This window comes from Drosophila guanche, unplaced genomic scaffold, assembly GCF_900245975.1.
Source record: "Drosophila guanche unplaced genomic scaffold, DGUA_6, whole genome shotgun sequence".
NCBI classification, from domain to species: Eukaryota; Metazoa; Arthropoda; class Insecta; order Diptera; family Drosophilidae; genus Drosophila; species Drosophila guanche.
The window spans coordinates 14,483,403-14,509,961 of record NW_022995743.1 but is presented as its reverse complement, the minus strand read 5'-3'; the positions used below and the strand labels follow the sequence as shown (position 1 = coordinate 14,509,961).

The 26,559-nt window shown below is 46.5% G+C and overlaps 1 protein-coding gene across 8 annotated transcripts; it reads right to left on the bottom strand.

The window, feature by feature from the left end:
• Positions 1-206: 206 nt before the first annotated feature.
• LOC117583914 (transcription factor collier) lies at positions 207-26,452 on the bottom strand. 8 transcript variants are annotated; one of them, XM_034272647.1, is made up of 12 exons: positions 26,024-26,452; positions 21,708-21,925; positions 21,573-21,628; positions 14,979-15,052; positions 13,540-13,608; positions 2,928-3,009; positions 2,670-2,850; positions 2,181-2,462; positions 1,954-2,101; positions 1,579-1,871; positions 652-1,109; positions 207-386 (listed from the first exon to the last, which is right to left on the bottom strand). In XM_034272647.1, exons 1-11 carry the CDS (start codon positions 26,197-26,199, stop codon positions 970-972), a joined length of 1,719 nt encoding a protein of 572 aa, XP_034128538.1. In that variant the 5' UTR covers positions 26,200-26,452; the 3' UTR covers positions 207-386; positions 652-969. The 8 variants fall into 8 exon arrangements, with proteins under 8 accessions (XP_034128538.1, XP_034128495.1, XP_034128520.1 ...); XM_034272604.1 differs by having other exon boundaries at positions 1,579-1,868; positions 26,024-26,312; XM_034272629.1 differs by having other exon boundaries at positions 2,733-2,850; positions 26,024-26,312.
• Positions 26,453-26,559: the final 107 nt, after the last annotated feature.

Below are 26,559 nucleotides of genomic sequence, written 5' to 3'. Positions count from 1 at the left end.
ATAGAGTTTTCGCACCGATTTCATATGTATTTCCTTTACTCTGATATGCTATTACATATATGTATGTATGTGTAAGTATTTAGTAGGTATGTTTAGCTCTATTGCCTAGGCATATTCAAAAACAATCAATCAAAAACGGGAATCAATCGACAAAATATACAACTATATTGATAAAGTGTTTTTGAATTTTGGAACCATTTTGTTCGGTTTTCTTTCTGTTTATTGCACTTTCGAGCTTCCGATTTGGGAGGGGATTATTGGTTGGCCTGCCAATAGCCTCATTTAGTAGTAATATTATTTGGTTGAAGTTACCAGCTGACTGGTGCTGTACCCCTGGGTGTTGCAGGTGGGCAGGGCGAAGGGATTGAAGCTCAGGCTGCTGACTCCTGTAAATAAGTTCAAAAGATTTTGTATGGCCATTAGTTGGGATGTACCAAAAAATAAACAAAGCTAAAGGGAAATCGATTTCCATCTTCAGGCAAATAATAATATGAATCAAATTATAATACTTAGAGTTAGGATGTACATATAAATGGGTAACATTTGAGAGCTTTTCCTCCTATAAGTTGATCTTCCCTCTGAGTTGGATCTTTTTGGGAGATCTTAATCGTTTTGTAGGATAAATATTGGGATAATGAAAATTATAAATACCGTTAATCGTGTGTTTTCTGTGTTGTTTTTGTAGGTGGAAGTGTTTTTATTTTTTGTTCAGTGCTCAGCCAGAGCCACTTATTGTGGGGCGTCCTCGTCGATAGATGTGTTTTCTGTGTGGGTTGGTTGGGGGGCTGGTGTCTGTGTGGGTGGGCGTGTTTCAGCAGCATTTAATTTCAACAAAATGTCGTTTATCCGGCCCATTCCCAGTTCCCAGTTCCCAGTTCCAGACCTGCTGTTCCTTCTTCTCATCCTTCTCCTGCTTCTGGTGCGACTCCTCCATTGGCTCTTCGATGAGCTTCTGCCTGCTGCAGTTGCTTAAACGGCCGCCGCCGTGGCTGCTGACACGGCTGGATTGTGCCACGGCTGGTGGGGATGCGGATAGTGGTGCGGATGTGCGGCGGCCACATGATGATGCTGCACGAACGCCTGATGCCACGTCGACGACACGGCGGACACTGTTGAAATTAATGGCGGAAAATGCACTTTGCTGAGCATACTTTTGTTCACTTTGTTTTTGGGAGGGTGAGGGGGAGGGATAATTTGGGTGTCGGGCTGGGAGTTTCGAGTTCGAGTGGGTGGCATTCAAGTGAGAGTTATATGAACGAAAAAAATGTGTAATCAACTCAGGAAAATAGGTACTGGAGAAACTAAATCGATGGAAAGAACAATTCTTGGGACGCTGAAGGGAGCATCAAAAGCTAAGCCGAGATCTGTTCTATCGAAATATCTATGGAAACTTCTTCTGAAACATTTCTTTGTGTCTTCTCTTCTATTCTCTGGGTTTAAGCTCTTGGAGACCTGCTATCTTGATACCTTCCTTGAACCTTCTTTAATTCAAAACTCACTTCTTTTGCTCGCCAGATACATAACTTCCCTTCACCACTCAGCTGTTAGTTCTACGGGGGATCTACTTGCTCTACTTACTTGACGTGGAGTTGAAGACGCTGCCCGGCGAGGAGGAGAGCGTGCCCATGTTGGGTGTGGGCGCATAGCCGTTGGCCGTGGCTGCCACCGCTGCCGTGGTGGCCGACGTGCCGTAGGAGCCGCCCGAGCTGTGCGGTGTGGAGGCGCTGCTGCAGTAGCCGCCGCGTGGACTCACGCTGCTCGATTGGGCGCGCTGGTAGTCATCCTCGGTCCACTGGCCGCTGCCGTCTTGCACGCTGACAGCCAGCTGTCCGGCATAGGAGTTGAAGCCGGTGGAGCCGCCCGGAGATCTGCTGCGCGCAACGGAGTGCCAGAGTTGGAAAGAGTGAGAGACTGTGGGCGGCAGAGATGGAGTCGGGGTGGAGATGGTCTTACCTGGGCATGGAGTACAGAGCCTCGACCAGGTCGGCGGCCCGCTTCAGTATGATCTCCTTCTGCAGCTTCTCTGGGTCGCCGGGATGGCGTGGGATGAGCTTCTGCAGGCGCTGGAATCCGTAGTCGATTGTGGGTTCGTTGAGAGCTGCTTGGAGCGCGTCAAATGGATCGAAAGGTTAGGCATGGACTATGCGGAACGAGGGGGGATTCGACGGGCGACCACTTACAGACATAGACGAAGCGTCCGGGCGATCCCTTGCAGAACTGCTTGCTCTTGTAGGAGAGCGTCACCTCCACGACGCCGGGTATATGCCTGGGCGGGGTCTGGACGCGGATGGCGTGCGACGTGATCAGCTCACTCCACACGAGCATCGTGCCGAACACCACCTGGAGCCCATCGAAGAAGTTGTCGCCCACAATGATGACTGTGGCGCCGCCAGTGGTCCAGCCCTCGCTCGGGGAGATCGCCTTGATGCAGGGCGTGGCCACCGGCAGGGGCGGATAGAGACCTGCAATAATGTTCCAATAACATTTCCAACATGAGTCAAATGTACCCGAAAAGTAAGTTTTCTCTAGGATCTGCCTGCCAATTGCTACAAACAAAATTAAAACTTGGGTTGGGGAAGCTCTTGGGTTGAGGATTGGGAGGGCAGGGATTGCTGGAGCTACGTAAAACGAAAAAAGTGTTTTGGAATAATTGGAATTTTGCTACAGACCATCGTAGGTACTGTCGGGCGCTAGGGGGTGACCGGATATGGACAGGGATGTGTTGCCTGTACCTTCCGTGGTGTCCAGCCGCTTGGCCCTCCGTCCGTGCTTCGAGTTATTGTGCACAAACATGTTGTCGGAGATGGCCAGCAGGGGTCCGTCCACGGCCACCTGTGTGGAGATGACCACCTGCAGAGGGGGGAGACGGCAAATGTTACCGATTAGCACCGTTCATCAACGATTCTTGGTTAGGCATCGCCACTCACCTGGAATCTGCGCATGTCCCGCGGGTTGCCGGCATTTTTCAAGCAATTTTGATTGCACTTCAAGAAGAACTTGAGAAAGAAGCTGCAAGCAATTAAATAGGTTTTTCATTAGTCACTAAACTTTACACTGGCCAACAAAAAGTAGATTTGTAGATCGCTTATTGATCATTTCTTAACCCATTTCTCTCTCAGTGTACAAGCTCTATCGGCTTGGGTGTGCTGCCTTCAATTAAGTCTCTTTTACGACGACTTCGGATCCGGCTTTATGAGCTGCTAATCACGGGTTTCGCCTTTTTGCTGCCTGCCCTGCCACTGCCACTGCCACTTGCTGCTGCTGCTGCTTTTCCTGCCTTTTCTTACACTCGTTTTTGTTTTGTTTTCAAGCAGATGTTGGCCCTGCGGCTAGTTCGAGTGCGCCCCTGTGCCACTTGCCCCCTTGCTGCCTTGTTGCTGTTGTCCAATCGATGCCGTGCCCTGGGGCTGCGGATGCGATAAGTGGCTTGCAGTGCCCGACAGCCGGCGAGTGTCCTGCGGGCGGCTCTACGGTAGAAATTGACACCCGTGAGTGGTGCATTTAAATGGCAAAAATACTTTTATGCATCCGCCACAGCGGCGCGACATGATAGGGCACATCCCCTTGTTCCGCTCTCTCTCTCTCCCCCACTGATTTTATTTGCAGAAATAATATTTTCCTTCCTCGTCGTATCAGCGGGTGGCAGCTTTCATTTGTCGACAAATTGGACAAATTAGCAGGGAGGAGAAGTGTTAAGCAGAGGGCAAACATCTGCATATGTCCATGCTCAGTGGGAGCGTTCTACTATCCTCGGGATTACACTCTATAGATCGAAAGTTTCTTCAGGAAACGGCAAAGATATTCACTACTTTTTCTAAGGGGTACACATGTATACACCCAATAAAGCCAATAAAACATTAAAAACCATTCAGCAATCCATAATTCAGACACGAAATTCGATAAGAAATAAACGAATTTCAATTAAAAATGAAACTGATAAACAAAGAGCGAACGCAGAGCGCAGATTCAAGTGAATCAAACCAAGGCCAGGCACTCCATTCACTCAGGCACCCCCTACCACAATGAATCATTAGCGAATTAATACAAATTTCATTTCAGAATCACAAAGATATAAATGTTGTTTCTGTAGCTTAACAGATTAGGGAACAGATGTGGCGCTGAGGCACAGAATCGATGAGAATTGAGAGCACATCCATCCCATCCCATCCCATCCCCTGAGAGGCCGAGAGCCATGTATCTGTCAGATGCAATATCGAGTTACATGCAGCGTGGAAACGCTCACAGATGCAACTGCAGCGAGGAAAACTGAAATTTGAATACGTATCGAGTGGCTATTGAGCAGCAGGATCATTCACTTGATGGGCTGAGGGATGAGCTGGTATGGGAGGTACACCCATCATCGCCTGCATCTTTATGGGCAGCTAATTGACTTTCTCGGAAGCGGCAATGCACCGTGCAACGTGCACCGTGCACCGTGCCCCTCTCCCTCACGCTTGAGTTACAATGTTTTCAAAATATCCTGACAGGACGCATAAATTGCCAGTGCCCCCTCATCCCCGCTCCTACCATCCACGAAGATATCCATTTGCATATGTCTGTCGCTGCAGTTGAGTCAGTTTCTGTGACTGAATCCCCCGAATACTCGAGCGAGCATACGAATCCTGACCAATTCAATTTCCTATGCGACGCTAGGATTTGAATCTATGCTGCTCTGGGCTACCCCCTACCCCACTCCCTTTGGGGCAATTAAAAATTCCAGTCGCGTCCTGCCAATAAATCAAAGTGTCCTCCATCTTTGGGCTCTCCTCCATCTCTCCATCTCTCCTGCTCCACTGCTCCACTGCTTGCTCTCCTTTCTCAGGATGCTGCTGCTGATGCTGCGGCAACAAAGTTTGCTCTTTTGGCCTCTTCTTTGTCCTTTGTTTTGCCAGCAACGCGAAATTTTCATTTAATGAAAAGCTACGCATCATCAAATGCTCGCACATGACAGAGGCGCACCTCAGGGCGCATGGGAATGGCGCTTCGATGGGGATGTTCTTCTGTCTTCTGTTCCGCTCTATTATGGCTGGGGTCTATTGGCAGCTCAGGCACGTAGAGCCAACGAAGTGCATAATTGGTCATTCATATTTGGAGGCGAGGGGGCGTACACCGAAAAGAAATTCGATTGGGTGGAGAATTTCTTATTTTTCAGTGGGTGGACAGTTCTTAAATTGCCAAAGCAAAGGGGGAAGACTGATTTCTAATAATAATAAGAAGCATTGGATGGAGAATATTTAAATCTTCTCTTTAGTTGAAAATAGTTCTTAAAACTCCACAAATGGATCTTTATCGCAGCAAACCCAAATGATTTGTCATCTCAACAAACTTTATGCCCAAATCCATTCGATAGCCTTTAGCCCATTCCATTCACAGCATTCGAGGCACAGACAATTGAAATAAATTCGAAATATCTTTATCCAAAAGTTAGGGTTTTTCTTTATGGCCTGTAGGCAGTGGGTGGAGGGGCAGGCAGAACGATTAACTGTAAATTTGCAAAGCAGCAGCAAAAACAACAACAGGCCGGAATGTTGGCCTTATCTCTCCGGGCATCGCCAACAAAAACTCACACAAATTTAATGATGAATTTGCAGAGAGCATAAATCGCTTTACCTGCCCAACCACCTCTTGGCTGCTGCTCTCCCCCCACAGCTTTCTCTCTTTCCTCTTTGGCGGCTCGGGGATGGGATGTTGTCGCTGATGTTATCAGGCAGCAGCGTGAACAGGCCGTGAGGAGCCGAGAGCGTTTTTGGCGCACGCCGGCAAACACCAGCAACAGCAGAGGAGACAGCAGAAGCAACGTGATGCAAAAGTTAGCTCGTGGGTGCCGACACTTTTGATACCCTACCAGGTCTGTGGTTCATATGGGATATGCTCATCATTGCAGATGTTGTCTCTCCTCTTGAAGGGTATTCAGCAAAAGCTATTCTCCCCCTCTCTTCCCATCTCGCACTCTCTGCTGAGGGTAAGAGTCGACGGCAACTTGTCTCTAATTTTTCACTAACGATAATATTCAAAATTTTCAACTTTATTGTCGCATAAACTCAATGGAAATGACACAGGCAATGGAAGCAGGCAGAAGGCTCGAAAGAAAAAGCAGAAAATAAATGAAGAAGCAAAGCTAGTCAAAAGTGAGAGACGGGAGAGCTTTGGGTGATGTGGGTGGGCCAAGCCTAAAATAATGCGAAAACTTACTTTCGCGCCATTTCTATGCCTTTTGGCATTTTCTCCACCAAAACACGCACACACACACACACAACAACACACAACTGTAGAGAGCGAGAGAAATGCACACAAAAACATGGCCGTCACCATTTTGTTGCTTTTGTTGCTGTTTCTGGTGGTGCTTTCTATTGTTGTTGGGCTTTATTTATTTATGCTCTTTCTCGGCTTAACGCTCCACGCTTCGCAGCGCCCCAGCGGCACCCTCTGACAACCCAGCCAGCCAGCAATCTACACCCCAACAAAAAAAAGACCCCACTCCCACACAGCTTCCTTGGCTTCTTGGTTGTCCGCTTTCTTTGTATAATAATAGACCTTTTCGGTGGGGTGGTTGGGTTGCGTTGGCTTGGCTTGGCTTCGCTTCGAACTTCACCATCAACTTCTTACCCCAGCTTTGTTTGTTTGTTTTGTGTTCTGTCTGCAGCTTCGGTTTATCCTTTTTGCCGGAAGAGAACGGAACTTGTTGAAAACACTTTCGCTACGAGCGGGAGAGGCAGGACCAGCCAGAAGAGAGCGAAAGTGAGTGAGTGGCTGCTGCTGTCTTGAGTGGTTTTCTTATGAGTGAGCTTTTTTTACGGCTCTGCTCGGCTGTTCATTTCATTTCAGTGAATGAAGCGAAACCTCTCTCTTCTCTTCTCTCTCTCTCTCTCTCTCTGTCTGTGTGTGTTTTGGGGTTGCTCTGGGATTCGATGCCATGCCGTTGGGACCCGGGAAATACCTTCCGAATGGCTTCTTCTTCTTCTTGCTGTTGTTGTTTTGTGGGGTAGAAGGAGCGGCTTGTTGTTTTTGGGATTTCTTCATCTTTAAACTGATTATATTTGTACACTCACATGCACACACACACACAGCCACACACTCGTGGCTATATCAGACATCGATAAAAGTAGCTGCTAGCAGACGCACGCACAAAGATACAAATGTATCTTTTTCGGCTAAAAAGGCTGCTGTGTGCTCTGTGTGTGCGTGTGCGTGCGTGCTGCTGGCTTTTCCCCCCATTTCGTTAGCAGTTCCCGTAACCTTTGAACCATCAAATTATCGACCTCATTGAAATGCTCAAATTATGCCAACTATTCTGCGTGTGTGTCTATGTGTGTGTTGAATGTCAGTTAACGCTTTTAATACCATTAATTATGCAACGGGGGTAAATGGCCAAAGAAATGGCTAACGGAATCACACACACACACACACACACACACACACACACTCCTGGTGTAGCAGCACAGCCCCAAAAAGGGACAAAGACCGGCACCGAAACGAAGACGTAGATGATGACAATGGCTGGAAGGAAGAAAGGCAGAAAGGCAGACAGGGTCGCCCGCCAGGCACTCCATATAGTTAAGATCTGTGAATTTTGAATCCATATGTAGACTGTTCTGTTCTCCTTGCGGTTATTTCAATTATGCACATCATCAGAGATTCAGAGATGGTTAATTCAAATCGCTTAACCCTAAGGAAAATGCTTAAAGGGTTGCCAATACATAAAACATACATAAATCCCATGCAAGTTCTAAGAGAGCTAAAGCAATGCTGAAAGTGATTTAAATATACTTATCCAGAAAGCATGAAACTATAGATTATTCCTCTTCCTCCGTAGTATTTTTGATCACTTTCTGCTACATTTCGACTACAAAATTGAGTTAACTTTGTTGCAATTTGTTGAACCATTTGAAACAATACATACTGTATGTACATACTGTATGTACATATTTATGATTTAATAAACTGCATTTCCCGTGAGGCAAAACCAAATTGTACCTGCCAAAAATGTGCCGTGTGCCAATTGAAAGAGTGAAGCAAGCGAAAATTTGCATTAATAATTCGATTTCAATAGACAGTGCACAGTCGACTACGAATATGCAAATTTACGTGGCGAAGTGTTCTTTGAAATGCAAAAATTCAATGTGAATTCCATTTTCTATTGCCATTTCTACTTCCACTTCCACTTCCATATCCATATCCATTCCTATTTCCATTTCCGTTGATTTACGAGGTGCAAATCAAGTGCACTTCAAACTCAATTGTTTCCACTTCAAAGATAATCGCAAAGGTCTACGTACAATATATGCACACAGAAGTAGGATAAGTATATCCTTGGAGGATGGGGATGTCTGACTGCGATAAAAAAGCAGAAATATGAGATGTTCCAACCATCGTCTATCGATAATTAACTGTTATGGGATCTCTTTGCTGTCTCCCTCCCCACACCAGTCGCTGTCTGTCTGCGATGTCTGCCCAATATTTCATGGCGCGGGCACTGTCGATGCCTGACCGACCACAAATGCTGTCAAAATGTGGCCCCTACACTTCCTTTTCTCCCTTTTTTTTTGCGTCGCTTTGAATATTTGAGCAGGACAAAACGTCCTCTGCCTCTGTCCCTGCCTTACCTCACTCGTCGCTCATCCACGCCAGCACTGGCTGGCATCCCCAACACCCACAATGGCCCACCCAACTACTCTGGATCTCCACCCTAACCCACTCTCCAGGTGGAATGCATTTAGAAAATTAAAAACTGTAGCCAGCAACTAGCAGCGCAGTTTTGTCATCATTTTTAGCGCGATTGCCCGATTATCCACGGCATGCAATGAATGGCCCAAAACATTTGTTCGCCTCACGCAGCCCACAATGCCGAGACAGAAGTGTAGACAAATATTGGGACAGGCAATGGCTGAGATTAGTCAAGGGATATTTATAATAATTGGCACTCAGTTCATAACTTTCATTATGTAAAGTAAGCGAGTGGGATATGTTTGAATGTGTGTTACAAAAAATATAAACTTGCAAAAGATTTGTGGGCTGGAATATGTTCCTCGAAGTGGACACGCTCTACTGGCCCTCCAGTGTTCAACATTTCGCCTGTGAGTTTTTGCATATTGGACACCACAAAATGTCAATTCCATTCGTTGTATAGGTGGAGTGAGTGAGCGTATGCCGTGTAGTGGGGGAGTTGGCACTTAGTTTATTTGGTGGACGATGGCGGACAATATAGAAAATTGAAATAAAGCGAAGAAAATGCCAATGACGTAGATAAATGCAAGAGTGGCAAATTTTCGATTGTTCGCTTGAGAGCTTTTAGTCACTCATTGTAGTTGCCCTTTCCTTTCTATCTATGTGATCTATCTATGTGTATCTATTGATACCCTCTTATACGGAAAAAATAAATCAAATTGTACATATTTAAACCATGCATAGATCCTACTCTATATGCACTTCAAGAATTGTCCATCCACCATATGAGCGATCCATCTCGTAGGGTATCAGAAGCTTCGGCGCATACAGCTAGTCTCTGTGTTCTCTTTTGCTCTGTTTTTCTTTTACAGTTTGTTTGGCTATGCAGATGGGTGTTTGAGTGGCTGTTGCTGTTTTTTTGTTTCATTGCGATGAGTGTGATAGCGTGTGGGAGGGAGGGGAAGAGCACAATTTACTCAAATTAAAAAGTCGAACGCGGGCTTCGGTCACGCGATAACGATTTTAATGGCCATCGCTGATAACAAGGCCAATTGCATGCCTGTCAATATCATTCACGTCATTACGCATACGCCAGATGGTGGGCATTCGCCACCAAAAAAACAAAACACAAAGAAACAAAAAATGATTTCCAGCAAATGGAACATGAAACAACAGAAGAACAGAGCGAAAACACTGGGAACACACAGTAAAGGAACAGGCACAGCCACAGGGCCAGTCTCCGTCCCGTCAAAAATGTGTGACAAAAACGTGGAACATGTCGCAGAACCAACAACACGAATACCTCGCCAACAAGCAGAACAAGAGCAGAGCAACGACCAAAAGTACGATCGCTGCCGACCACCGCCGAAGTGAGCTTTAAATTCACTTAATTATGGAACACACACGAAGTGCATACCAACATAAGTTGAAGAGGGCGCGGGAATGGGGGGCGGGATCATAAAAAAACAGCAACAAAAACGAAATGCGAAGACAATGCTCGAGAGCGAGTGTGTTGGTGTGTGTGTGTACCCCCCTAGCAAATCATAAATAAACGAGGTAGGTAGCAGAAAGAGAGCAAGTGCGGAAGAGAGCGGAACCGAGACAAAGCGGCAAACAAAGCACTCTCCCCTCCTCACCTGCCCTGGGTAATTGCAAATCCACAACGATCTATGTGCACAGTGGGTCGGATTGGAGGAAAACTACAAGTGCGGTTACATCAAATGTAATAAGCGAAATATCGCACATATCAGAGACATAAATACATATGTGAGATGTAATACTCAATCTGTCATAGAATTTGAATACTTCTTTGGCAAAATTTTGCCCACTGTGCCCGGTGGTCATTGTGTGCACAATTTCGGCATCTCCAAAGCATCCACCTCCACCGCCTGCACCACCCCGCAGATCTCTTGCATGAATAACAGAGATTCATCAATAAAACATGTGCGCAGATCTCCGAGCAGAGCAGAGCAGCGAACTCACAGTCGTAGGTAGTCGCGCAGTTACAGTCTCAGTCGCGCCTACTCTCACGGCACACGTTCGAACGTCAGTCAGCCGTCTGTTTGCGAAGCAGGAAGAGAGCTTGCGCGAGCGGGACAGCTATAGAGAGAGCGAGTCCAAGTTGGAATTGACGTGCTGTTGTCCCAGAGACTGCTACTGCAGAGAGCCCCCCTCCCGTCCCCCTGGCTACAGTTACTGTAGCCGCTGCTGCTGTTGCTGTTGCTGCTCTTGTCATATCGTATCAGTTTTTGGCTTTCGTCAACCACTTTGAAATGCAAGCATGTCCCTCCACAGCAAAGCCACTACCTCATCCCGCTGGCGGCTACCCCGTTGTGGAATTTTCAATCAGTTCCAATTGTTGCGCGCTGCTGACAAAGTTTCCCAAAGAGGGAAGACCAGGAGTGGGAGCGGGAGCGGGACAGAGAGGCAGTGCCAGCAGTGGCAGTAGCAGTGCGAGGTGAACGCTTGCTTGAGTGGCAAAATGTGCTGGACCTCCGGCAGAGTTAGCGCTTTAAGGCTTCTCTGCTCCTGCTCCTGCTTCTGCTCTGCCACTCCTCGCCTGTGGGGCCATGGCAAAATTTAGTTGCGAACACATAGATTATCCGGGAGTCTTTGTCTTTCTGCTGGCGGCATGATCTACTGGCATATCAATGAGCAGGCCACAGGCCCACGTTGGGTGAGAATAGTGAGGATGGGCGGGGCGGGGCGGGGCGAGGCGGTGGCTCATGGCTGGTTTGACTGATCCATGCCGCCTTTTAAGCTGATTGGAGCTGGGAGTGTTTTCAGCTAGTGATTGATATGCGCCTGTGTCCTGTTGCTGCTGCTACTGTTTCTGCCACAGCTTCAGCGTCCTCTTCGGCTTGTGGAATGCCGACAAAAGTTACAGCCCGACCTGACAAATGCGACATGTGCAGCGAGAGAGAACTAGAGATGCGTGCGTGACACTAAAGCGTTTGAGATCTACAACCTAAATGTCAATTTTGCTTATCAAAATAATAATATGAGAATATCAACAATTAAAGATTTTTGATCCATTACAACAATACTTCTTCCCCACCATAATGCTAAAACCAATCCAAACACGATCCCGACTCTAACCGCAGCCCCAGCTCTCCCTTTCTATTTTGCTGGTGTCCTCACGCTGTCATCTCTTGGCAGGGGATTAACCAATTTGATGTGGCTCAGAGGAGGCCTCTGCTGCCTCCTCAGCAGCCTGGCTAACAAGGCAAATAAATAGAGAAGAAATGAATTAATAATCGTAAATATCAAGCGCAAAGTGTCGCACCTGGGCACGTGGAGGCAAGACCCAGTGCTGGGGCTGGTATTGGGACTGGCACTGTAGATCAGTTGTGAGTGTAACTGTTATTCCAACGGATGACATTGGCATTTGGCTCCATTCTGGAGCACACGTTGCCACGCAAAGCAATTTTAACAAGATCATAAATGTGCAAAGGCGCGAAGCGATCTCTGATCTCGCCGAGATCACTTCTACTCGTATCTAACTATCTCAGTATCTTTGTGTAGCAAGAGTTGTTCTTGTTGCGAGTTTGGTTTGGTTTTTCTGCAGCTTCCACTCGGGCTGACCATTTCCTAATTTGCAAACTGATACTCGGAGTTTTGAGAGCAAGGTGGAGGTGGGGTCCGAGGAGGCAATCAATTAAATTTAATTATGACACCAATTATGGCCTGATTGCCGGCCAACCTGTAGCCGGTCCTAGACACTTTTGCTATCCACATTAATAATAGAATCATTAAGCAGACTCTCGTGCCCAACTCAAGCTGGTATCTCGTCTCGGTTCGGAGAATACCTCTGTGGGCAGTCCCACAGACCTGGGCTGGAGCAATTGGAGCTGCAACTAGAACTGGAAATTAAACTGAAGCTAAAGCTGAAGCTGGGTACACAAATGTGTGGCCCTTTAGGCAAATACTTTAGGACACCCATCGGTGGAGGACAGACCACCAGTGATGATGATGGCTGGAGTTCGATTGAGATCATTATCATCTGCATAAGGTGTGTCCTGCACTTTAATGGGGCCTGGGGACTGGAAAATTGTTTAACAACTCAATGAGGCGATGGCCAATAATGGTCTAAGATAATTTCATTCGCAATCAATGGGTCTCGTTTGAGGAACATTTTGAATTGCTGTGGAGAAAGGTACGGAGGTGAATGAATGCTGAATACTATTTTATTTTACCCACTCCTTTGGCTTAATCATAAGCTCCCATAACAATTTGTTTTTCATTTTGGTTTTTCCTAATTTCCTTTGCAATAACAAAATATTTCCGAAGCCAATTAGAGGCGGCGCACTCCCAGGCAGCCGGCAGTTGTCAGAGGAGCAGCAGGAGCAGCAGCAACGGTGGCAGGCGGAGGCGTGGCTGCCACAAGGATGTGCTTGCAATTAACATAATTCGCCTGACACGCGACAGCCACTTGAGGGTTGTGGTACCACTGGCAGGCAGGGAAGTGCCTCAAAAGGGGCGGTTGGTGGGTGTCGGATTGCCGCAAACTCGTCTCAATTTACAAAATTTATGAAAATAGAATTTGCTTTTCACATTTTGATGAATTTTTGTTTTGGCCTCTCTGAGCTGCAGCCACATTTCCATTCCCAGGGATAGCTCATGTGCCCCAGCTCCAGCCACTGTTTGCCACTCTGTGTGTCCCCTTTGCATGTCTGCCGCATCATGGTTTATATTGCAGTTGATAATAATGCCAATAAATCAACGATACGCATACACAGAGCTCTGGCCTGACAAAAATAAAAAGCCAGCGACGATGATGAAAAGCAGCTTAAAATGTCATCTTTTGTGTGGCAGAGGAGCTGCCAGCAGCCAGTACTGGTTGGCTGAATGGCTACATGAACTATGGCTACTTACCGATCAATAATGACGGGGTCCGATGGCGTCTCGTTGCGGTTGCCACAGCTCTTCTTATCACAGCAGCGACTATGGAAGTGGAAAAGTCACAAAAAACAACTTTAATTTACCTTTAATAAAGGCGAGGATTGTAAATAATGAATTAAAAGAGAAAAATGTAAACGAAATTGTGCTGCTTTAAAAGGTTTCACTAAGTTCGATTTATAAGCAACTTTAACATATTTTGCAGCTAAATATTCATCCAATTTTTAAGGCTCCTGCCTTAACCCACTTGTTCCAACAACTACCCGCAGCTTCTAAAAGTGTGTTAGAAGTCTCTCAACTCTCTCAACTGTTTGTCTCTTTTTTTGGGGTCAGTCAATGTATATCTATATCTATATCTGTGCCTGTTCTCGTCTGAGTCTGAGTATATCTATATCGGGCTGAATGGCTGCGTACATTTTTGACTGCACAGCCGCTGGGCTGGCTTTAAGCTTCGGGGGGCTTCGGGGGTGGCCACTGAATTGAGTGAGGGTCATCCTTTTTGGCTCGAATCTGACCAGCTTCTGGCTCTGGCCGGGGCATATAACATAAACATGGATGACTGAAATGGGCGAAAAGCCAAAACGATAAAGAAGACGACGCCACCCCCACAGCCCAAACCTAGCCATGTGGAGATGGGGGGAGGCTGCAACCCCTGGCCGTGTTTCTGTGGCGTTGTGTGCGTTGTCCCCTTGTTTTTGATAATGCTACGCAAACATAAAAACTGGGTGCCAATCCGAAATAATAAAAGATGGCCGGCCAGCGGGAGTGCAGGGGATGCTCTGACAGAGGGGGGAGAATGTACCGGCTAAAGCTGTGTAATTTTTGTTGCTGTTTGGCTTTCCCTCAGTTTTCTCTGTTTTTTTTTTTGGTGTTGTCTTCCTTTTTTCCCTTGTCTGCTGTGCCGTTTTTATTTCCTACGCAACCTTCAACTGTCAGAGGCTGCTAGAAGGGTGAAAGCACAACCCAAAAGAGGTGATACGGGGGGGTTGGGTTGGGCGCTAGTCCACCATTTATACGTTTCAGTTCGCGTGCGTTTGAGCATGAAAATAAAAGGAAAGGACACCAGAAAACCGAAGCTCAAAAATCAACAAAATTAAAGCCCAAGATGAAACCCGCAAAGAAAATCACGCGAAAAATGTGAGAAAAAAATAAAATAAAAAGCAAATGAGAATTCAGCAAGTCTATAATTTGAGTGGCTCTAAGAGTAAAGAGAGAGAGAGAGAGAGAGAGAGAGGCATAGTGAAAGCTCCAGGGAGACACTCACTGGCCGAATGCCCGCGAGAATTGAGATTTCGATTCTCAAATCAGAAATCAAAAGGTGTGGATTACAATGGTTCGAGGGGAGGCAGGCAGTCTTATAGATAGATAATAAAAGTGGCATGGGGATGAGCATAGTCATGGAGAAGGACTCTCACCTGCACATGACTTCGTGCGTCAATAGGACGCGACACATCTCTGGATTCTTGTCCTGACCCTCATAGATGATGGCCTGCAATTAGATGGCAAAAATAAATGATTACAGTAAAACATTCCATAAAAATATGAATTAAAATATGCCCTTAGAAGGGGAATCTTTGAGGGGTTTCCTCATTGTTTTGCTTGGCTTCCCTTTACTTTTCCCTCTCCAAGCCTAGAAAATTTCGTGGGTAATCGTAATCCCTGTGTGACCCCGTTATTAACCCCCAGCTATCGACACCACCACCGCGGCACTGCCCACCCCACTTGTGACCTCCCCCCGCGCGGAATCAGCTATCATTTGGGCCAAAGACAACACACACATAAATGCTAATTACAGAGCCAACTCGAGGCGACTCGAACTGCTTGCTGGCTCAAATCGACATATGGGGGACATGCAAATGCAAATATTGACAATGTCCACAATTTTTACCTCTCGTTCGCTGCAAGGATAATATCTGGCTGGCTGGCTGGCTGGCTGGTGTAGGTAGTATTTGTATTTGTCCAAAGAAAACTCCACTTGAATTTGTTGTTGTGTGTGTTTTCTATTTGTTTGTTGTGAAGTGAAGTGAGGCGTGTGTTTTCGAGCAGGGGTAGGGTAGGGTGTCAGTGGCAGTTCCGAAATCATGCCATGTGGAAGAGTGAGAGAGAACCGCAAGTGCAACGTTGGCCAATCTGCTGCAATTTCCTTGGACAAAGAAGCGCTGGCGGGAAACCTCTCGAAGCAAATAGATAAACAAACGAGTGAAGAAGGGAGGGGTGCAGCGGGTGCGTGGTGGGTGGTGGCACAACAAAAAGGCGCATAGTTCTCTAATTTAAAAATGATTAAAGCGGGTTGCACTCGTCCATCCTCGTAACCGTAATCCAACACTCATCCGCTGAATTAGCTGGGAGACAAGCAAAAAAAGAAACACGGCATATGGGTGCGAGATCTCGCAGCAGGGGTTGGTATTCTCTGTGCTGAGAGTGGGCCGTGGAGGGGCATCATTCATCACCCGGTGGCAGCTCGCCAGAGATACACGCAAAAGTAATAATAATAACCGAATTGTATATTCCATGAAAACCTGAGCCGTGTGGTTCATCCACCAAAAGTTAAAACAAAACAACCCAATCTCGGGCTATGGTTGATAAACTAAAAGGATACCCAGTAGTACAATCGATTGCCACTCTGGCTGTAGGTCATATTTTGGCCATCAAATTGTGCAATTCCTTCGCTTCTTTCTTTTCTGTTTGTTCTTGCACAAAGACAAACAAATTAATTGTGCGTCAGATGCTCCCCTCTGCTTGTTACATTAGCTTGCACAAAGAGAATATACCCCTCTATTGAAAGGACTACTGGGTACAAGAAACGTAGACCAGAATGCTGCCACTTGCCACTACACAGCGTCAAGGACGAGTGCTTTCCCACCCAACATATGTGCATTTGTTTTCCTCAAAGCCAAAACTAAAACTGAGGATGAGCAGGAAGCCAGAAAGCTGTGTGTGTGTGTGTGTGTGTGTGTGTGCCCAGCCAAATAGATAATCAGAAATTAATTTTAATGCAACCAGCAGCAGCGGCAGTTCCATCGCCCCCTTTTGGAAGGCAGCCCGCCCCACCCCATGCTGGGCACATGTAAAAGTTATGATCATCCCTTATTATCCCGTTTTTCAGGTTAATAACTTCCCTTTCCCTGCCGTGCAACCTGTGTGTAAAGGATCAGAGACAGAGGACAGAGGACAGCGCTCGATAGCCCGGCTCAATGTCCAATCTGTGTGGGATATCATGCCAGACTTACGCACTGAACCCCTCTCCTCTCTCTCCATCTGTGGGACACAGGCACTCCGTCCACTAATTATAGGCCCAGGGATGGATCTGGATCTGGATCTGGTCCCTTTTTGTTATCCCCGTTCGGAGCCAATTCTAATGGATTTTCAGTGTTTTCTTTCTGGCAGGACATAAAGTTTGCCATTTTCTATGGGATTGTACACATTTGTCACCTGTTTATTTGGCACTAAATGCGAGTTGGAGCTGCGATTGGAAACTGTATAACCCTAGTTTAGATGAGGATTATGGTATGGTATCCACCTCAAGCATTCCTTTGCATTGCCCTGTTAAATCACTTGCCAAAAGAAAGCAAACAAATCTAAGTTTCCCCACAAAAAAAACGACTAAACTGTTGGGCAACCAGAGATCCTCATCAATCATCCTTGTGCCGGGATGCAGAAACAAACAATTAGTTGGCTCCTCCGCCCCATTCTTTCGTGCAAAAGTCACGAGTCGTGGAGGCTAAATGGCTCATCTAATAAACAAAAAAAAAGAGACGAGCGCAAGCGGAAAACTAAACGAAAGCCCCTAAAACTGGAGTAAAAGCGTTTAAACTACGATTTATCAACAGGACAGAGAACAGGAGCAGGAACAGGGGCAGGGCGACCCAAAAAGAGCACAACAGACGAACAGGAAGACAGCAGCAACAAAAACCAAAATGCCCGGATAAAAAAGCAAGTGATGAAGTGATGACAGGACAGGCAGCAAAGGATGAGAACAGAAGCGGCTTTTAAATTTTAAACGATTTCCCATCAAAACGGCACTGAAAATGATGCCGTTTTTTGTTTGCTGCATTTTTTGTGTGTGCAAATTGTTATTATCGCTTTTGGAATAAAATAAATCGACATCCCTTGCATTATTCACGCACTCTGAATGTGGAACGATGAATGCCGGTGCCACGAGACGAACGAGCGTTGCATGCAACGGCATGTTGCATATTTAACGGGCCAAATAAAAATCTCGCCAAACAAGATAAATTATCGCGCACAAAAGACCGTGTGCAAAAAAATGTTTGTACCTATCGAGGGTAGCTCTTAATTTATTAAAGCTTCATTTATCAGGACAACGCATAAATTGCCGGCCACCCAAAAAAGGGAAATGGAAAATGGCAGGGAAAGCGGAAGTCAAGGAGGTGACTGTTGCAAGTACCCGTGCAACCTTTATACGAATGAATATATTTGCAGCGAGTGCTTATGGTAGAAGAAGGGACATGGGACACAATCAGCGAAACCCTTTGCTGGCCCCAGAAATTTACATAATGTTTCGGTGAGTCTCTCGATAAGAAATTGTTATGAAAATATACAGAAATTTGTTGTTTGTTCTTTTGCAGTGTTGAATTAACCTTGAAGTATGGAAATAAGTTTCCAATTTAATAAATTATAGCCTAACCTTACGCTTGGTGCCTTTGCAGACATAAAGACAAGCTTTAAAGCAGGAAAGAATGAAGATTCGATAGCATAAATTATCTCCAAATATCAGCGAATGTCCTTACCATTATAAGATGGTAAGAGTATTGCGCTGTAAACACAGGTAAATGCAGATTTTGGCCATTGCACATTCCACACATTACACTACACCTTGGGCGTTCGTCCGTTGCCCGAGTTCCCCTGAGGGAGCCGCAAGAATTTCAAAGAGGACTTCGCCATGCATTTCACAATTCGCATAATGAGGGCGATATGGCGCTTCCCTCATATTTCCATCCTCCTCCCCGCTGCCAACACTTGGCGCCGGCGACCGCAGAAATGCACTTGCCGTGAAAGCATTTTTAATCGCATTGCCAGCAATGTGTGCGAGTGGCAGAGGCATAGCGCGGCAAGAGAGAGTGAGTTAAAGCGAGACAGACAAATCAGCAGGCAAATGGCTCCACTCACACACACACGCACACACGCACAAACAAACACATGGACAAGCGCGCACTTATGGCGGCGAAGTGGAGATGCAAATGTGGAGATTTTTCGCGCAATCTGTTGAATTTATTGAGCGACCAGCAGCAATAAAAACGAGCAGAGCAGCGGAGAGCAGGCTGCGAATGTGAAATGTGTTATTAATCGAAAATGATTCTCTCTCTCCCTCTGCTTTTAAGTGTTGACACACAAATTAATTTTATCGCTTAATTAACACGCGAAAAGTAGAGGCAGACAGGCGAGGCAGCGCCATGGCCAGAGCGGGACAGACGTATTGTTTGCCAGTGAATGATGAGGATGAGGATGAGGATGAGTGTATTGCTATTGTCTCTTTTGCACTTTGCTTTTATTTGCATGCATAACTGTGCATGCGCTCTTGCAGCGGTTGGACAACAGTTGGATAACGGTTGTGTGCTTATCTGAGTGCATTAATCTCTCTCCTCTCTGCACTCTCTCTGCACTCTCTCTGGTTTAGAATTTCGCTGCGCTTTTTGGGTCTATTTTTGCCTCTATGTGTGTGTAATCGCATCGCCATAATGCGTGTAAATCGCGATAAGCGCAAAAACGGGGTAAAAAGGATTGGCCTGGGCACTCTTTGGCTTTGTTTTCATGCTGGTCCCGTAGCTCCAAGCCAACCCCTGCTCCCCCTCCCGGCACCCCTGGTCGGATGAAAATGAAATATGATCGTAAATGAAGCGATTCCGTGGTTCCGTGGTTCCGTGGGGTACGCGGTCCGCATGGCCCATGGTCCACGGTCGGTTGTCCGTGTTCCTCTCTCATCGTTAGCTCAAATTGCAATTGCGACGCCTCCTGTGCCTGTTCGAACTGTTTGAACCGTTATCTGATCGAATGTAATTATGATTATGACCATGATTTGCTACATTTGCCTGCCCCCATCCTCCCTCCCCCTGCAGCCACTAAAAGGGTATAGCACTGGTCCTGCAGATACCATCAGCCATCGAAGGGTTGGCCACGCGACAGTTGACAATTGTCCTGTCCTGCCTCTTCCTATTGCTCGCCGGCTGAGACAATGTCGCATCGCAATCGCAATCGCAATCGCAATCGTATTCTCCCTGCTACAATTGCAGTTTCAGCTTACAACAATACTCCCTCCTCCCTCCCCCCTGCCGTGCCAGCTGATCCGCACAGATAACACTCGCTGCCTATCCGCCGCCGCCTTACCTGTTACGCCAGACGATAAGGCTGTCGCCCACCGCTCGCGACACGCGACAAAATGAAATGTAAAACTCTCAAAAATATACAGCCAAAATTGAAACACAGAGCAACAGTGGCAGAAAGCCCAACTAATCCGATCAAATGATTGCGCATTTCCCAGCCAGCGACAAACTCGTTCCGACAGTCGAACTGAGGGGGGGGGGGATTCATCCAAAATTAGGGGTGGAAGGAAAGCCAGGAAACGGGCAATTCAAGTGCATCGGATAACTTTATCAAAAATATATTTTAGAACGATTTGAGGCTAAATTATTGCATTTAAATCGTTTGGGTTTTTATTTCAAATGATTGTAAAAACAAAATAAAATTGTGAGTTATCATTTATCGGTCTGAGTATATTTGTGTATCTAGATTATAGAATCCGGATATATTGTAATGTTCCCTCAAAGACCCATTATGAATAAAAAAAAACATTTAATTGCGCCACTCGATAAGGTTTAATTGCTGTGAATTTCCCATATATGAACGAACGATTTTCTTATCACACATTCAACATTTTCTCAGATGTTTTTTTTTTTTTGGTTTTTTGGATAGCTTTGCGGCAAGTTCTTTTGTTTAAAGGTTTGCTTGTTTCAATTGTCGTCAGAGAGCCAAATATTTTGCGATTAAATTTCATTCGCACAAATGGGCACAGAGGGGGGGGGGAGAGAAAGGCTGTCGCTGCTGTCGATAATTTGTGGACAAATTTATGGTGCGCTCGTTTCTGGCTGCGAACGGGCTAAACGGGCAAGAAACGCCCACAAAACAGAGCGAAAAACAGAGACATAGAGAAGGGCAGGGGCAGGGGCAGGGGAAGGGGAAGGGAAACGAGAGAAGTGAGACGTTAAAGGGGGAAATGGCAGCGAATGGTAAGAGTGGACAGCGGCTGAACGAAAGAAAAAGCTAAACTGAAATGTCTATAAAAATTTGTCACTCGAGAAATTAATTGCCCTTGAAAAGGCAAGGAAAAGGCAGTGAAAAGAAAAGTCGAGGACCCACAAACACAGACATTAGGCCTACAAAAGCGGGCATATGGTGCACCCATGGCATTCAGGACAATTGGCAGAGTGTGCCGTGTGCCTGCAGCTAAGGACACGCACGCACCCACAACAGAGTGGCGCATTAGCCCGTGTTTCTCTCTCATTCTCTCTCTGTGTTCGATGGATTCCCTCGTTATTCTCGATGCTCGAGCGATGTTCTCTCGTTAGCATTGGGTGGGGGAAGTACAGGACTACAGACTGCAGATACACCCCTTTTAGGGGCAGGAGTGTGAATGAATTGCTCGTTGGACGACTCAATTTATTGGCAGAGAACACACCAGGACACACTTAATTAGCCATGACAATCAATTTCGAATGCAACTTATGCTCGAATCAGCAAAACAAACATCACATAGAACATCGAGGGGGGGGAAGGGAGCCCAAGTGGAAAGCCAGCCAAGTGGAAGGAATTCGTTTTTCATAGCTTGGTTAACTTTGCCAGCCGCTAACTTGCAGCACTCCCCTGGCCATTTTTCCATTGCTCAATGGATAACCCAACAGTTTTTCATTTATTGAAGTGCCTTTTGTAGCATCATCGTAAATAGAAGGGCTCGCTGGAGTTCTTTTGCTGCTAAAACTCTTTCTTTGACTCACCTGTTTGGTCACGGAATCGATCAGCCGCACGAATATGTCCTGCTCCTGGCGTGCACCTGAAAAAATATCAGAAGTAAAACCAAGCTGAATGTCATGGAAGACACACTCCAAATCCCTTTGCCCCACAACACTTACCATTCGCATAAAGCAACTGCAGGCGATACTGGATCCCATTGTTCGTTTTGGTGGCATCCGATTCCGAGTCCTTCTCGATGAACCCAATGAAGGCGGTGCGCTCGATCTCGATGGGTTGTCCGGCGCGATCGTAGAGGGCGATCACAAAGTGAAAGAAGTTCGACTTGCGCAAATTGCTGGGCGGCTGCTTCTCAAAGTGGGCGCGGCCAATGCCCAAGCTGCAAGAACAGTAAACACGAGGAGAGAGTGGGAAAAATTAGTCAAATTTCGGACAGTAATTATGACATTAGTTGGGTAAACATAGGCCATAATTGGCCTAAGAGTAAGAGGAATTGCGGGGCAGCCAACTCAATTAACAGCAGCCAGTCCTTCAGTCCTTCAGTCCTTTGTCCAGCAAGGCTAGTTGTTCCAGTGACAACTATCATTAAAAGCGCATAAGCAACAGCAACATCAACAGCAACATCAACGTGACACAATAATCCTGATGTATGGCAGGACCCTCCACTTGAAATAGTTGATATACTCCCAGAGTCCTTGCTTACATTTGTATGTGGGCCAAGCAGACACTGGGCAATTATCCGGACACGTGGACATCGTGGCCGCAGACGGCATAAAGGCTTGTCCTTGTCCAGGTCCTCCCCCGCACACAGTCATATGTACATATCTGTATGCTAAATGTCAGAGAGAGCTGCTAGAGCCCCGCCTGTCAGCGGACAATTACAGCGAAGTGGCAGTGGCAGTCTGGCAGTCGGGATAGGGTCCTGTCGGCCACCCCTGTGCCAGTGCCTTTGCCTTTTCGTGATCCTTGGCCCGGCTGCTCTTTTAGCTCGCTTCCGTATGCATAACGAACAATTTAATTTAGAAAATGCTGATTTTATCAGATTTTCTGTATACTTTCTGTACTACTTTTGCGCCCCTGCTATTTGCTCAGGCAATGTCAAGGAGCAGCGCCGCATGTCCCGGCCGCTACCCAACTGACTCGGGGGCCCTGCAATTATATACACATTTGCCAAAGGATAATGCCAGCCATCAGCTAATGATAGAGGCTCCCCACTCCCGTCACCGTCACAGAATCGGTGAGCAATGAGATATACTGTCACACGAGTAGTTCTGTTCTGCCCCAAAGGAATCGATTGACAATTTCATGAGTAACTATTCAAAAGAACTTGCAGTATGGATATGAGATTTATTATCGTTTAAAAGGTATATCTGTATAATTGATTAGGTAAGGATTGTAACAACAACTAAGGGAAGTAGTGGAAATAAAACCTCTCACCATGCAGATCTACTTTAATCCGAGTGGAATTTAATTTATTATTATTGATCAATTTCCCTAACAGTGCCACACAATTTGCGGTGGAAAGTAAAACATTTCAGTTGGTTTCAAACAAGAGGCTGATATCAAATTAAGAGACCATCAAATAACTGGGGAAGCGACAATGCGAGCGAGTTCAATGCGATTTCCAATGCCAAAGAGCAGTTACCTCTGCCTGTGTGGCAAGGCGGGGGCGAAGGACATATAAATGCCAGACATGTTACATTCTGGTGAAAGGTTATTGTTATGGCAGCACCAGCACCAGCACCAGGCCTGGAGTGTGTTCGAAAAATGAACAGCTGAATAATGTCGAGTACATCCTGACAAATAAAAAACTTGTACCGTACCCCCACCCACTCGGCTCCTGTTCCTGCTCCTACCTTTTGGCTTCCTGAATCGCTTTCTTTTTTATTTTTTTTTGTTTCTTTTTGGCCCTGCTGTTGACTTTTCAGCTCGGTTGAATGCGGGAAATTGTGGAAAATCGTTCTGCGGCAGTTTGCCAGCTCACTTTGTTTGCACTTGCCGCCAATTTGCAAGCCACACAGAGGAAGAAAGAGAGAGGGAGAGGGAGAGGCAGAGACAGGGAGTGGCAATAGAAACGGAAACAGAGAGAGGACGAACAGGGACAGGGACTGGGACTGAGGGAGATGGCATTTTTGTGGCCGTTTTGCTGTTGATTTTATTATGCCAACATTTAATTGTCGCAAATCGATGCCCAGGTGACCATCCAGGCACTAGTCCTGTGGGAGGCGGTGGTGGATGATGGTAGTCACGTTTTGTCTATTGTCGGCCAGGCACGTGGAAAAAAAGAACCTGCTTTCCACACAAGCCGACGATGCCGACGATGCCGACTCTAAAAAGGCAACTTTATTTATCCACCCACACACCTGATTTGTGTGCTCTCGCTCTCTCGCTGTTTAAGGACACCTTTTGGGTCCTTGACGGCACTGCAACTGCAATCTGCAGGAGTTGCCACTTGCACTTGTGTGTCTTGTGTGCGTCTCTGCCACAATCTTTGTTGAAATAAATTTCCCCAAAAATATGTTCTTGATTTACGAGCAGCCGCACGCTTCTGTGCCCCTGTGTTGGGGCCACAAACAAGTTCTTGCTGCAGTGCCACATGCATGTGTGCACATATCCATAACCAGATGGATAGATAAGTGCATAAATAAATTGGGCTTGCTTGTGCCACATTGAACAATTATCGGAAGCTGTGAGATTTATTTGTGTCGCAAAAGTTGGGCCACACAAAAAGTGACCAAAATAAGTGCTAAATGTAATCAAAAGTTGAGATTATCCGCAGCTCAAAATGGATTGGGGTTGTATGGGGGTTGTGGGAATACATTCTGGGGAGCTTATTAAATATTTATTGTGTTCTTTAAGCTGGACATTTGTGGGTATTTAAGGCATTGTTTGGGCTCTCTCGTACAACTCTTTACCCCACACTTTTCGGTTTATTAATTCTCACTCTTTCACATATTCTTTCTGATTTCTATGGTTCACTCTTTACCTCGTTTCACAGCGCATTGTTTTTGGATTTGGATCCTGATTAAGATTTAGCTGCAGCGTTTGACTCTGAGTTTGTGTCTGGCTCTGACTGAGAGTGTGATTATGCGTCTGATTGTGATTGTGTTGGGAATGGGAATGGGAATGTGCGTGTGTATGTGTGTGTGATTGTTGATTTGCCGCCGCTGAATGGCCAAAGCCCGCTGTCATCTCGCTTTCGATTTGGGCAACTCGCGCACTTCTTCTCGGCGCGAACATCTCACGCCAGAAACATCTCAAACGCAACTAAACAAACAGGGCCAAAAGCTCTTTCAGCACACCAAGCGGCAAACCCCCGCTGGCTTTGAGCGAGAGAGAGCGACAACTTCTTCTAATTCAATTCATTGAGAAGAAGGCAAGGAAAGGCAAAGGCAAAGGCAAGGACGAAAGCGAAAGTGTAAGTCAAAGAAACAGCAACAAGGGGAGAGCTGAACATCCCTTTGAGCGTGCTCTCACACACACACACACACACACACACTCAGCGCACAAAAAGCCCACAAAAGTTTAACGGAGCACCGAGCGTCGCATCCCCCGCGCCCTTCTGCCAACCCAAACTTGCTACCATCGAAAGTCAAGCGTCGCAGGAAAAAGTGCGTAAGTCCGTAAGTAAAGTCCCCCCGAAAACAGCTTTGAGTGAGATTTTTCGAGTGAGACTCGCCTGTCTGTGCTGCCGCTTGCTTTTTGGGGGTTCATCTGCTTAGTTCTGGGTCGAGGGCTGGCACGGGGAAAGGCCATAAAAATACCCCTGCCCCCAACGGTTGAAGCGCAACCCCAAGGGGGCCCTCATATTGCTCGGACACACGATGCCGTCGCCGTCGCCGCCGCCACTGCCGGCTTTTGGCTAAAAGTAAACAAACGTTTTTTTGTTGTTTTTTTCTTTTTAGGTTTTTGGAGACTTCTGTTTGTAAACGTTTGTTGCTGCAACATTGTTGCCCACAATGTTCGCCCACCATTGGAGATTATTGGTTAACGATAAGCGGAGAGATTAGAGCGGGGATTAATGGCCTTGTTGGGGCAGGGATGAGAGAGGAATGCATTTCTGAATTTATTTTGCTAGTTCGAGAAACTCTTAGGAATTGTTCCGCAACTGTTCACAAAACAAAAGCTAAGATGGATTCTGATTTATATTAAACTGCAGGTGGGATTATCATTAATTTTCTCTATCAAAAATAATACAAATTCGAAAATAAACTCAATGAAAGAAACCGAAATTCACTCGAAGAAAACGCAATTTAAATTAATTTTTGTTTGTGCAATTGGCCAATTATTAATTGTTAAACAATTTAGTTTCTGAAACGAATTTTAATTCCGAATCTGCTCTTGGCATTCATGTTCGTGGCATGCCACATTCTCAACACTTGAAAGATCACCATAAATTGTGATCTTCACTTTGGACACACCTTGGCACCTTGGGCAGCTCTCTGCTGCCTGTCACCAGTCTTGAGCATTCACTTACTTGGTCTGATCGACGACTGGCTGCATGGCCCAGCGTCCGCCCAGCGGCTCCTCCTTGAGCGAGGTCATGGGGCCACGCGGCTGGTTCATGTCGGCGGCTGAGGGCGGCAGGCCGAACATTAGGCCGCCGGCGGACCGGGGCCCGGCGGTAGGGTAGAGCTTGCGTCCCCACTCCATCCCCAGCTCGAGCGTGGGCCAGGGGGAGGCCGAGCTAAAGCCCGGCACCGGTTCCTCGGAACGCAGCTTGAAGCTATCGGTGCTGGTCAGGGGAGCTGTGCTAGCAAAGTGGTGGTGCGTATGGTGCGGATGCGTATGCGAATGCGGATGCTGATGCTGATGCTGATGGAGATCGGCGTACGGTAGGGGCACGGCACCAGCTGCGGCGGCTGCTGAGGCACTGGCAATTGTGGCGGCCGTTTTGGTGGCTCTTCTGCTTCGTTCCTCTCAATTGGGGAATGGGATCGGCCCTTCCTGTTGTGAACTGGATCCACACTGATTCGTTTTCCTTCCTTCGATTGCGGACTCGGGATCCGCTTC

Excerpts from the sequence above, each read along its gene's own strand:
- LOC117583914 (XM_034272647.1), bottom strand. The coding sequence starts at position 26,199 with ATGGAGTGGGGACGCAAGCTCTACCCTACCGCCGGGCCCCGGTCCGCC. Across the intron at positions 13,609-14,978 it reads ACGCACGAAGTCATGTGCAG|TCGCTGCTGTGATAAGAAGA; the intron begins GTGAGAGTCCTT and ends CCACTTCCATAG. Across the intron at positions 2,463-2,669 it reads GCCCGACAGTACCTACGATG|GTCTCTATCCGCCCCTGCCG; the intron begins GTCTGTAGCAAA and ends ACATTATTGCAG.